Source organism: Rhinoderma darwinii, chromosome 6 (genome assembly GCF_050947455.1).
Source record: "Rhinoderma darwinii isolate aRhiDar2 chromosome 6, aRhiDar2.hap1, whole genome shotgun sequence".
NCBI classification, from domain to species: Eukaryota; Metazoa; Chordata; class Amphibia; order Anura; family Rhinodermatidae; genus Rhinoderma; species Rhinoderma darwinii.
This window is the reverse complement of record NC_134692.1, coordinates 34,629,217-34,642,606: the sequence shown is the minus strand read 5'-3', so window position 1 is coordinate 34,642,606 and position 13,390 is coordinate 34,629,217. Positions and strand designations below refer to the sequence as shown.

The window sequence follows — 13,390 nt, the reverse complement described above, 5'->3', positions numbered from 1 at the left end:
GTAGCCAAATTTATTATTTTCCATTGATGTGCCTATGTTTAAAATAAGTTAGTTCTTTTTTTTTAATGTCATCAGATGACTAAAAACAGATATTTATTTTCTTTTTACAATTTAATATAAAAATAATTGTTTATTGGTGCGTGAAAAGGGACATAAGGAGGATTAAGTTGATTATCACTTAATATCCCAATCTATAGGTTCTTGTTGCTTTCAGGCTTCACACGCGGCCTTATTACAAAACAATTTCACACTTTTTGTGTCGTTTTTTTCCTGCTGTTTTTTCAGTAACAAACACTGTAGCCGGGTGTTCTCTTAGAGTAAATGGGAAATATAAAACGCACTACAACTATTTCAACTGATGGCAGGGGATTCCGAAAGTCTGGCTATTATCTAACTTTCTGCCAAAGGAAAGAACGTTGGTCAACTCAAACCAAAGGAGTGTGGTTCCAGAACTACTACTTTAAAGTTAACTAAACTTTTGAGCAGTTTTGATTTGGTGGGGGTCAGTTTCTGATCCGCTTTCCTTGGAGCGGTGTACGGGCTCAAAGGCAGGTTTATGGGTCCGTACACCGCTCACTCGGCTTTCTGATGAAAGCCGGTCAGAATGTAAGGGCACAGCGCTCACCTGAGTGCTTCTGCGTCTTTGTTTTAGCTCTCCGTCTCCGTGCTTGGACCCCCACCGATCAAAACTAGTTACCCTTTAAAAGTGAATTCATCCTTTGTTTGAAGATCCTCTTTGAAACCACAGAAATGGTGGGCAATGGTCGAAATGCTACCGTCAAACAGTAACCAAGTTTTACCTATTTTATTTATTTTTTTTAATCCTAGTTTTCGTCGTCCCCCTTTTTATTTTTGGTCATTTGCAACCACATTGGCAGGAATGAGCAGATCATCATGCCGTCAACTGTGGGCGGTTACCAAATACCATGAGGTATTGAAGTAAGGCATGACTCGTTTTCCATTGGTGAACCTGCACAAGATCAGATCTGTAGCTTTATGCTTTCTTCCTTTTACACTGACAGACATGATGTTGAGATGTAGCTGTAGGTAGAAATACTTTATAAGGCCTTGTTCACACAGCATTTTGTTTTTTTGCTGGCAGAAAAAATCCGCCTCAGAATTCCTTTCGGAATTTTGAGGCAGATTTCCAACTGCCTGCACTTTTTTTTCTACGTTTTTTGTGGCGTTTTTCGCTCACGGCCATTGAGGCTAATGCAAGGACTGTGGGCAAAAAACGCTCGGAAACGAGTGCCGCAGGTTTTTTCTGCCTCCCATTGATTCAATGGGAGGTCAGAGACCGATACCGTGGCAAGAATTGACATGCCGCTTTTTTTTCCCCCGTGAGTGGCCAAAAGCCACCCTTGTTAAAAAAAAAAAAAAAAAAAAAAAAAAAGTGTCTGCCTTCCATTGAAATTAATGGTGGCTGATTTCTGACGTTTTTTGGCGCTGATTCCGACGCGTTTTCCGCGTCAAAATCAGCACCAAAAAAACCCGGTGTGAACAGGGCCTAAATACTGCTCCTCAATCTACTATTTACTTGTTCGATACCTGGACAGTGTTACCTGAATGCCAGTGGTCACATGACACTCCATTCATTTATACTATGGGTGTTTTTTTATGGACCAATTCGTGGGCTGTACCAATTTTTTATATTTATACAGAGAACTTCACTGATATAAGAAAAGTATGAACAGAATTTCTAATGTATATTAGAAATCTGTGTGGTTTCCTAGTCTAAAAATTAATTCATATAAAAAGTGGACAACCCCTTTAATTTTAAAACCTAACATTCTGGCTGCCTGAAGCAACCACTAGAGGGAGCTTACTGTATACTGTGGTATTATTACATTCAATGTGCACCTGTACTGTTACCGTAAGCGCCCTCTAGTGTTGGCTGCAGAGAGCTTTGACCACTGAAATGAATCATTGATATAAAGTGATTGCAGTAGTTTTAGGGGCCAGTAAGACCGTGTCATTATTTTGTGTTTCTATCTTTTGCAGTATTTCATTTCTTGGAACAATTTTGCATTTTCACAGACAACAATCCCTATTTATTTGTGTCAAATAGTATTTCTGTAGAAAAGCTCTACGCTTTATCCAAGCTGTTATACAATGCTGTATAGGAAAATTACATTTTCTGGAGACATTCCAGGGTTTCCTATATGATATTCACAATTAACTAGTATTTGCTTTTCAGACTGATCACATTTCCTCTTCGGGGCACGAAATCTCATGTTTTCATTGTTCCATACACGGACAGGCTAGAAGAAGGATTTGTAATATGTTTTGAAGACCTGTACCAGACATTAAGATGATGAAATTTGAAAAGGAACTATAATAGGAAGAAGGATTGTTGTTATTTTGGACGGTCTGTGTTCTCTCAGTTGTTTCCCAAAGATTATTAGCATGGATATAGAGCAGGTTAGGAAGTATGACTAACCGTGTCCACAGAATCCAAACAATCCCTGCTTCTGTAAGGAGCATGCCAAGAAATCTTATCCCTTTAACTGCTTCTTGTCTGTAGCCTCCTAATCTACCGCCTGTACAGGGGACGTCTGGACTCGCTGCCGGGAGAGCCGTGTTTGGAGCAGCGCCATTTCCTGCCTTTGAAGTGATGTAAATGACAGGAGTTTAGTAATATTATTGATTAGCGGAAATTTGTTAGAATGCCATATAAATGTCCAGAGTTTACCATTGGGTACCGCTGTGTAATGGATTTTAAGTGAGAATCTGAGACCTTGGTGAAAATCATGGAGAGCCCTGAATAGTCAGTGTGACTTGTTGTTGTTTTTCTAAGAATATATAAAGGAAGTTTAAAATGGGATCTATTGTTTCCGATACTCCACTTGGGGTTCCTAGCCGCAGGTTCCACGTCTTGTCTCATTCGCACTGCGGCTTAAGTAGTGTCATATTTTAGTAGTACAGATTGGCATACGTGGCATTAGAGTAAGCTCCCCCTCATGCACACGAGCGTATTATAGGTCCATATAAGATACAAGGAATTTAGGAGAGTAAAAGGCGGAATAACCAAGGGCGCAGCCGTAATAGAACTAATTTTTAATTTGTACAATTTAAACAACGATGTGTTTCAAGGCCGTACCGGCCCCTTCGTCAGGTTAAGTACAAGTGATATAACATTTATTAATGCATGTGGTTATATAGCGGGCTGAGAAATCGGTAGTCGAAATGTCGGTACCGATTTCTCAGCCCGCTATATAACCACATGCATTAAGAAATGTTATATCACTTGTACTTAACCTGACGAAGGGGCCGGTACGGCCTTGAAACACATCGTTGTTTAAATTGTACAAATTAAAAATTAGTTCTATTACGGCTGCGCCCTTGGTTATTCCGCCTTTTACTCTCCTAAATTCCTGGATTTATATAGCGAAGTTGTATCAACTTTCGGACCGGAATTTGGGCTGCAACCGTTCAGCTGAGTGACTCCTTGGACACGCTTCACTGGATGTTATGCTCCCAGCATAACACTACAAGGTCCGCATATTTGACCGCCGTTTCTTATTTATTGAATTTATTGGTTCATTCCCTATGTGCGCTTTGTATTCTATTTTTCCTACATATAAGATACAAGTTAGGGCCATACTCTACCTCCGTATGCCTCTAATTTTATAATGAGGTGTATAAACTTTTTTTCTCTGTCGGATTCCGTATAAATTTGACCAAAAAATGTTATGGAAAGCTCCATCAGATGTCTTATTACAAAGCTTTTTTTTTTTTGTTTGTTTTTTTTATAAAGTAAGGTTTGTATGTCAAATCACTTCTACTTTTTTAAATGAGTCTTTTGTGAAGTCATATTGGTTACATGCATACGGAGAAGTCTGTAGTAAAACCTATGCATAAGGCCAGGATCACACACCGTTTTTGATGCAGTTTTTGGCTCCCTTTTTTTTAGCCAATGTGAAGAAAAGATATAAAGAAAAGACTGATGTATCGCCTTTCTTTTGTGTCCACTGCTGTATAAAAAAAAAACTGAGCCAAAAACTGCATCAAAACTGTGTGTGTGATCCTGGCCCTACGTGCTTTGCTATTTATAGCCTTATCAAAAGTTGACAGACCTAGGATTTAATTTCTATAGAATAATAACTACCAACTGCTTTTACAGTATTATTACTTTTCTAACCGAAGGAACATGTCTATGCAGCGTGTGCCGGTACCCGAAATGTGTGTGAATTTGTGTGTATCTATCCCTTTATTTATAGTGTTAACATTTACTATTCTGTATTTAGATTCTTCTCCCTATTTCAGAGACACAATGCACAGAACAGAATGTTGTACTTGTTTCTGTTCCTGTATATCCGACTATCCTGACCGTAGTAAACTATTGCAAAAATATGTAAAAAGTTACTATTTAAACCGCAAGGGCCATAGGTTATCTCTCTTTTTGTGTTATTACCAGAATTCAGTCCTTTTTCCTGGGAATTTCCATGATGGCTGTGTATGGAACTGATTGAGAGCGAGCTGTGTGTATTGAACATACAATACAACAAAATATTCCTCATCCATTGCTCACCATCATCTCTGCGACTTGTTCTGTATGTCTGTCGTTTAACCTCTTCCTGGCAGACACTTCCTGCAGTCCATGTTTTTGTTACATTTTCCAAGTGCTTCAGTTTTGTTCTGGTTAAGTAATCAAAAAATTCTTGCGTAGGGGGAAACGGGGGTGGGATTCTGAGTAGATGCATACATAAGAGCTGCTGCTCCGTCCCATTGGTTGGATATCCTCTTATTGTGGTCTGTGTAAAGCAGCGTGACTACTAAGCCCATTCTCCCTCCTCCTACCCCTCATTCACTAAGCCGATATCTCCAGACTCTCAGAGCATCCTCCTGAGCTGCACTTCTAATTCACTGCTTGGGCTTTTGAGACCATATGGACATTGTGTTTTTTCATGTATTTTTGCATTTTGTTCGTAAATGGAAAGAAGGCTTCTTTGGCATCTTTTCAATGCACAGTTCCTATACTCTTCTTTTCCTCATAAGCTTCTGTCTCTGGATCACAAAAAACCCCAGAAAGGCAGCGATTTGCCTTAACTGTTTGTTCTAGCCCATTCGCAGGATGTGCAATTAGAAGTTATAGTCTTATTTTTCTATTATTTATTTGGTCGGTACGCTGGTAGTATTTTTGTCATTTTTTTTATATTTATTTTATTTATTTTATTAATACAAGAAAGAGACGTTTCATCTATTTTTCCTGCATTATTTTAAAATGCCATCTAAAGAGTCGCAATCCAACCTAAAATACGTTAAATCTGGTTGGAATTCCAGAAAGCATGAAAGTCAGCATCAGGATCTGTTGTCAACTGCGCTGGGCATGAAGCTGAGCTCTCGAAAGACTTCTGCTACATTATGGCAACCTCTGAAACTGTTTGCTTATTCACAGTTGACGTCCCTCGTAAGAAGAGCAACGCTAAAGGAAAACGAACAGGTTCCCAAATATGAGAAAGTCCACAATTTTAAGGTAAGACCTCACGATGCATGAGTCTGTATGTTGGGCATGACCTTTTACTGTCTTTTATTGTTTTGTTGTATGTTGTTGTTGTTGTTTTTGGTTTGTTTTTATTAGGTAAATACAGTATCATAAATTTTATTTTGTATCCTTACCTATTTTATCTTGTATATCAACTTTTATGTTAACTTTTTTTAGCCATTGCCGTTCTTTACCGTCGCATCTGTTGCAATCTTTTTTTCTTTATGCTGGAAAACGTAACTTTTACAATGCTAGTACTGCAGCGCAAAGACTGTATAGGTTTTACAGGACGCATGCATTATTACTGTATATCCGTGCACCTGCCAGATACATGTAAACCTTCTCTCCTGTGTTCAGAATGATACAGCCCCTGAAGCCAATTGGTACCTGTAACAATAATGCAGCTTGTCGATCGGCAGTCGTTTAACGCTTCCTTTTAAATGGAGCAATGATCGTATAGTTTGTAGACGAGTGATCGTTACTACGATCGTTGTGTCCCCATACATTTGCATTATGTCAGCAGCACCACTCTGGATTTACACAGGGAGGTGTTCTCCTTCATGGCTCATGGTGTCTACCATTGCTACACTTGCTGGTGCCTTTACACACACACACACACACACGCACGCTACACTTTTTGTAGCGCTGCTGATTGATTTTAACTCTTAAGCTACAGCTGCAGTCCAAATGAACACATTGAGTTGCCTGCAATCTTGTGGACTGCAGCAGTCCCTTTGCGCATACCCACATGCAACAAATCAGAGTTTGTCACGTGGCACAGCTCATTATGATATCCTGATGTGTTATCTGCAGTTTAAGACCCCATGCACACAACCGTAAAAAAAACTTTGTAATTGCGGACCGCAATTACGGACCGGCCCGATTCTATTAGCCACGGACACCTTTCCGTATCGCTACGGAAGGGTGTCCGTGTCGTAGAACCGTGCCGGAAAATATGGAGCGTGTCCTACTTTTCGTTTTTTGAGGAGCGTGCTCCCATTCTTTGTATGGGAGCACGGCACGAAAATGCGGCCCACGGGTGTCGGCGTTCGGCCGTGCCCGCGATTGCGGGACGTGATTACGAGCACAGCTGTGTGCATGAGGCCTAACTGCAGGTAAATCTACTGCATCATCATAACTCAAGAGTTATAAAAAAAACTAAGATAAATTCGGCTATGCACATGTATAAATAGAGATAATATATAATAGGCGGAAGAAATAGTACAAAACACTGTAGACTTTGGCACCTTATAAACCTCTACAAGCCAATTTGACTGTAAGATCTTCCATATGCATCAGTCGAGACAACCTGATAATGTGCCAGTAGCATTTTTCTAGGCACATTGGCTACTTGAGTACTTAAGCCTAGATAATATTCAGGTCTTTGCTATGAATGAACATAAATAAATGCAATGCAAATAAAAAAGTAACTTCAGCCATGTTACCACCAGGCTGCTTTACCCACAGGCCTATAAGTCCTTTTATATCGACCAATATGGGCCATAAAAATTAGCGCCAACCAACGAGACATCCTGTTGATCGGCGCTCATTTGATCCTTTCACAAGGAGCAATGATTGGCTATGTATGAGGTCCAGCGATCGTTATTATGATCGTTCGTCCCCATACATTTCTATCATGTCGGCAGCACACCTCCTTGTTTACGCAGGGAGATGTTCTGCGGACAACGATAGTATTTTATGCCTCATCAACTATACGATCAGCTGATGAACACGTGTTTGCTCGCTTAACGGCTGATCATTGCCCTGTTTACACAGGCCAATGATTGGGAACGAGTGTTCGTATTAATGCTCGTGTGCCCGGTCATTGGCCCGTGTAAAGGGGCCTTAAGTGACAGGAGAACCTCATAATTGTGTTTGCAGAGCTGAGACTTTCTGTAGATGGAATCTATTGGGTTTACGATTTAACCTCAAAAACGTATTGATCGACAGTCAAACTGTCACAGGGTTTAATCCATTATCAGTTTTGCTGTAATTATCTGTGAACAATCCTCTGGTATAATCATTTTTCTTTCGGAGGTAATGATCATTTTGAGTCTTTTTTTTGAGCCTAGATCAGTCATTAAAAATAAACATATGCTTCTCCACGCAGATCAGCCAGATGGTCTGGAGCTCTTGTCTGGCTTTTCTCCGGGATTAATGAAGTGTCCTCACTAGCCTACAAGTGTCTATTGAGTGCATTGACACTGGCTGATACTGTCTTTAGTGTAACGTAAATGGCGTTTTCACCGGATTTACAATGATGTTCTCACATTCGAATTTGCCTTGACATAATCTGAGACTCGATCACATATTAATAAATATGCAAATCTGTTGTGTACATGCCAAATGACAGATTGGGGTCTTCTCTGTCCGTCATACAGTAAATGGGCCACAACACCTCCTCTGAATTAATAAACTGAGGACACAGCTGCCATTGTATAGAGCCCTGGATTCCCACTGGAGCCTGATACTTGATGGTTCAGTTATCATAATCCATTATTATCTCTACATGTACAACGACCAACAACCATTATATAGAAATAGAGAGACCTCTCCATTCTTCAGTCTTTTACTTTTGGTGTTGGTTGGTTTTAATCACTTTTTGTCATTTGTTTTTGTCTCGTGATTTTTGGTGTAAGAGGAATGGAACGTTTGTCCAGATGGTTGCCTCTTCACATTCATTGAAATGGCACGCAATATGGACTGCAATGATTAATGCAACTTGGATAGTACAGAAGGAAACCATTGCCTACACCATGCTCTGTGCAGATGGAGAACATTTCTGTGTGTCAGTCCGTGCCATTCAGCATTGCTCAGGCCTTATGGACTAGGCCATTTTATACCAATCCGAAAAATGCACAGCAAACACACAATCTATTTTCTTTATTACCAGCAATGCAAAATATTAGCTATGTTTACCCCTACACGGAAAAAATAGTAAAAGATATTTCCTTGTGATCCATTTTCACTTGGAGACACTAAAGAGGAGAGCAGATGTAACCGCACACGTGTGCAACACTTCGGGGGAGCTCCACTTTCCCCAATTTCTCATGCATCCACATGCTGGAGGAAGGGGGTTGTCCCCCGAAACGTCACACAGGTGGGCTGTTACTCCCCCATCTCCTCCTTGCAGTGTCTCCGTGTCATAATGAATCACCAGGAACTATGAGCTTTTGCTGAACCACTTTTTGCTATTTTTCCACATTCGGGTGATTGATATAATGTAAAGCTAAGAAGTCGAAGAATATATTCTTTGCGTGCCGTGCATTTTTTGGATTGTACATGCCATATCACAGCACCTATAGGTGACTGACCCTATAATATATTTCTGTATCCCTCCTATATTATTCACTTCTGCACAGAGGTACTATACGGTGGAACCCAGAGTGTTTCTACGTATAGTATGGAAATCTAGGGGTTCTGTCGCCCACTTTACAGTCTCCATGCTTGCGCTGTGTCATGTGCATGAAGCTTTAGTCTTGTCCGTTTTCGAGAATGCAGCGTGAGATAATGATGGCGTTCCGGCTTCCTCAGGGGTTCTGAGCCAGCTTTACCAAACACCTGAAGGGCGAATCTGCCTATGTAGTCGGAGAAACATCTGTCACAGCGATTTATAAAACCCTTCACTTTTCTAGAAGGGGGAATGAGAAGTCCTCTACTTCACTGCTGGCCCTGTAGGGGTTGACGCTGTCTATGGCCTGTTTAATACTGTTTGTTGTTCACTATATTTAGAAACTTTTTGTAATCCAGGATTGTGTCCTTTCTAATGGTTGTTGTATGTGTCCTTATCATAGTGTAATCTTGGTATTTTACCTTGTCAGCATCATTGACCTGAATGACCCTTTCTATTTATCTCCTGTGCTGTTGAGTGGAGTTCAGCGCTTGAATGTCACTTTTTCGCAGTTTTGACAGCCAGAGGCTTTAGTAAGGCAATGAATATAAATGCACTCGCTCTCCGTTTGGCAGCAAGGAGATTGAAAATATGCTGATTGTCGATGCACAAGGCTGACAGCAATGACAATATACTATGTAATCACATTTTCTGCTGTGCTGTGTTCGCTGGAGTAATGGTTTGATTTCCATTGTGCCATCATACATATAAAAAAGTCACTGTAAATATAAGTCATGTACTATTCAGTCTTCACCCACAGTCACAGCGTATATCTATACATTAGTGATCGTAAGCAGCGACTCTAGCTATGATGAATGGCTTTCCATTATAGTGCAACCAGCCTTCCTCTTAACTCTCTGATCCAAACTGTGACTCACATTTCTAATGATCCTCTAAATAGTTATGCTAAGAAGAATTCAATTTAAATGACCCCCACCCCCCCATGTTTAATTTACAACTTTGAATGAGATTTTAGGTTGACTTCAAATGTGTTATATAGAAACGTTCTGTAGGATTTAATATTTAGAACTTTTCTGTTTATTAATTGTATTCTGGATTTTACAGGTACACACATTCAGGGGTCCTCATTGGTGTGAATACTGTGCCAACTTCATGTGGGGGCTGATTGCTCAGGGAGTAAAATGTGCAGGTATGTATTATAGTGTCACTTGGAAATGCAATTCCTTAAAATGCTAACATGGTGAAGTAAATTCATAGTAAATTTCTTCCTAAAAGGGATTGTTCAACTTGGCAGAAGACTCCAGGTACTACATATACACTGTGCTATTCCTAGTATAGGACATGACTGGGCGGTGCGTGATACTCCTTTTGATGTAATTTTCAATCCCTGGGTCATGCTTCTCCCTCTCAGGCCCTGTACTTGGCGTATCACATTAGCCCTAAGTGTGGTGCTTCTGCCAACATGCTTTATTTGGTTTCCAAGGACATAGTGTGCTATAGTGGTACATGCGTATGTGCATAGGACAATCTCTAAAGATGTTTAATTCCACTTTGCCATATTTCTTCTAACTAGATTGTCCGCTCCATTATCCCCACTGGTAAATATCTTATGTTTCTACCTTGACCATTGTGATAACTTGGAGCTTTTCCCAAAATCATAAAGTATCACATATTCAAAGGATATTTTCTGACCACCTCTGGGAACCCCACTGATCATGAAAATGGGGGTCCTGAACCCCCAGATCTTCCCTGCACCTTCCATAGTCAGGAGGATCTAGAATGGAGCGGCGGGCGCATGTTCGACCTCCGCTTCATTCACTGCCTATGAGAATGATGGAAACAGCTGAACTCTGTACTCAGCTGTTTCCATCATACCTATGGACTTTGAGTGGAGCGGCAGTGTGCATGCTTGATCGCCGCGCTATGTCGAGCAATGAGGATGAACTGGAGGTTTGGTAGCCCTGTTTTTACGATCGGTAAGGGACCCAGTTTTGGGGCCCCCAGCTATCATAAAATTATCACTTCTCCTGTAGGATAGGTGATAATTTATGATTTTGGGGATATTACTTTACAGAAGCTGCATAAGATTGTTCAACACTTGTCCACTAGTGTGTAGTTCTCCAGCTGCAATTGGGAATTTCGCTCACCCAAATCTAGTCTTTGAAAAACTATATGACATGTAGTATAATTTGTCAAATGTTTTTCAATGTTGAACAAGCCGTGAGCAGGGAATGTACAGCCTTGTATTCTACACTACATTGTTCATATGATCATTTCAAGGATCTTGCTGAACTATTGAAGTGTAAAAGAAGTATCAGATCTGCCAATTGTAACTACAGACCTTTTAAAATGGTAGCACGGCGCACGTCCTCAGCCCTGACAAGTGTTTCTAATGAAATATGGATTTCCTTCATGCTGGACTGAGGCTAAAACACGGATATCTATGTATAAAAATGTGCAGAAAAACACAATACTGCAGGTTTAATAACGGTATATAAACAATGTATAGATGTTAAGATGTAGGAGAGCTGTGTTTGTCATCGGCACAGCTCACACTGATATCTTGATGTATCGGTTCTTTTACATGGAATTGTATGTAAACCTATTACATTATCTTGACTCATTTGACATAATAAGTAATTAATGTCATAACATGAAACAGACCAGTTCAGCTCTGCTACATCTACAATGTAGGGTGTAGAAATGAGAGGTAGTCCTGACTAATGAATTAGACAAAAACCGTGGTATCTGGTTCTGGCGTGAGAACAAAAGAACATATCTGTGTGGTTTCGCCATGTGTTGCAGATCGTGTGATGATGGCAATGAACGATTTCACGTCCGTGCACCATCTGTGTTTATGTTGCAGACATACAGTACTTCTACTTTTATACAGGATTTAGTTTTCAGAATGAACAGGTTAATAAAGTAAAGTGGGGTATGACATTCAGTGAAGTGGAATAGGCACAGCTAATCTAATGGAGGTTTTCCTGCAAATACATGATATATGGAAGACATGGTTAGTTCGTAGCAGAAAGAAAACGGCTAAAGTGGGTTCACTGTGTTCAAGAAACTTTTTATGCTTTAGCAGCACACAGTTTTTTTTCAGGCAGAAAAAATCTGCCTCAAAATTCCTTCAGGAATTCCTGAAGGAATTTTGAGGCAGATTTTGACCTGCTCGCAACCTTCTTGCCGCAGCTTTCGCAGCGTCTTTTGCCCACGGCCATTGAGAACAGCGGGCAAAAAAACCCAACGAGAAACTCTTTTTCTGCCTCCCATTGATTTCAATGGGAGGTCAGAGGCAGAACCGCAGCATTTCCGCTTCTTTTTTCTGCAAACAGCCAAAAGCCGCACGGTGGGGGGGGGGGGGGGTGGATACGCATTTGCCTCCCATTGAAATCAATGGAGGGTCATTTTGCACGTTTTTTGGCGTGGTTTCCGTGTCAAAATCAGTGCCAAAAGCACTTTGTGTGAACTGGGCCTAAAGAGGGAAGCAGGGAGGAGAAAACAGGGTTGTGTGTAAGATGTGGTTGGACTTAAAAAGGAGTTATCTGAGATTAGACAAATCAGTATTTTCTTCTAGAAACCACGCCACTCTTGGCCATGGGATGTTTCTGGTATTGCAGCGCAACCCAATCCAAGTGAATAGGACTGAATGGCAATACCAGACTAGATTAAAGCACCATAGAGTGGCTTCTGGGGGGGGGGAAGCAGACCATTTCTGCTAATCTCAAACAACCCCTTAAGGCCAGGATGACACACACACAGTTTTGATGCAGTCTTTGTGGCAGTTTTTGGCACCGTTTTTGTTTCTTTTTTTTTTGAGACAAACCCAAAAGTGGATACAAAAGAAAGGAGATGCATCAGTCTTTTGTTTATACCTTTCCTTCCATTTAGATCCACTTCTGTCTTTGGCTAAAAAAAACTGCATGAAAACTGTGTGTGTGATCCTGGCCGTAAGGTCTGTGACAGTGGATAGGAGGACATTAGCTGCTAACCTGTGCCTAATGAAGCGTGCCATGGACGCTGGCTCTTTCCCAGTACTCAAGGCCTCGGGGATGGTTCGTTCCCCGTCCAAGCAAAAAGGGGAAGGACTGGAGCTCAATCCTATTCATAGACATATGTGGTTTAGAGCCATCTGCAGTCTACGGTTCAGAAACCATGTCTACTGATGTGGATGTAATTCTCCAGTCCACTCGTGTGTGTAATATAAATGTGCTCAGATATTTCATTTAATTCATGGCATTTTTAGGTCATCCTTTGCCATAAACACATTGCAATCATACAGAGGGGATCTGTAAGCAGTTTACATAAGCGGTGTAAACGGAGCTATTTAAGTCTCCATGCTAACTATATGTGCAAGGGTGTAATACATTTTTCGCATGATAGTGCGACAGTTCAGCCACGTAACCTCTAGCCAAATGCAGCCATCCAATCCTGTTTAATATCCCTACCTTTAAGGACAATCTCAATAGATATTACAGCACAAATATTTCATCCTGGCACCTAATGGTCTAGGAATCTCTGGCAGACCCAGTCTGTACATGGATTATATG

At 40.7% G+C, this 13,390-nt stretch overlaps 1 protein-coding gene across 2 annotated transcripts in view; it reads left to right on the top strand.

Moving 5' to 3' along the window:
- CHN1 (chimerin 1) overlaps positions 1-13,390 on the top strand; it is an 86,375-nt gene that overhangs the window by 62,717 nt on the left and 10,268 nt on the right. For both annotated transcript variants that reach the window (XM_075829495.1, XM_075829494.1), the window contains exons 8-9: positions 5,399-5,476; positions 9,942-10,026. In XM_075829495.1, coding sequence (XP_075685610.1) covers positions 5,399-5,476; positions 9,942-10,026 — 163 coding nt within the window. The remainder of the gene's footprint in view (positions 1-5,398; positions 5,477-9,941; positions 10,027-13,390) is intronic.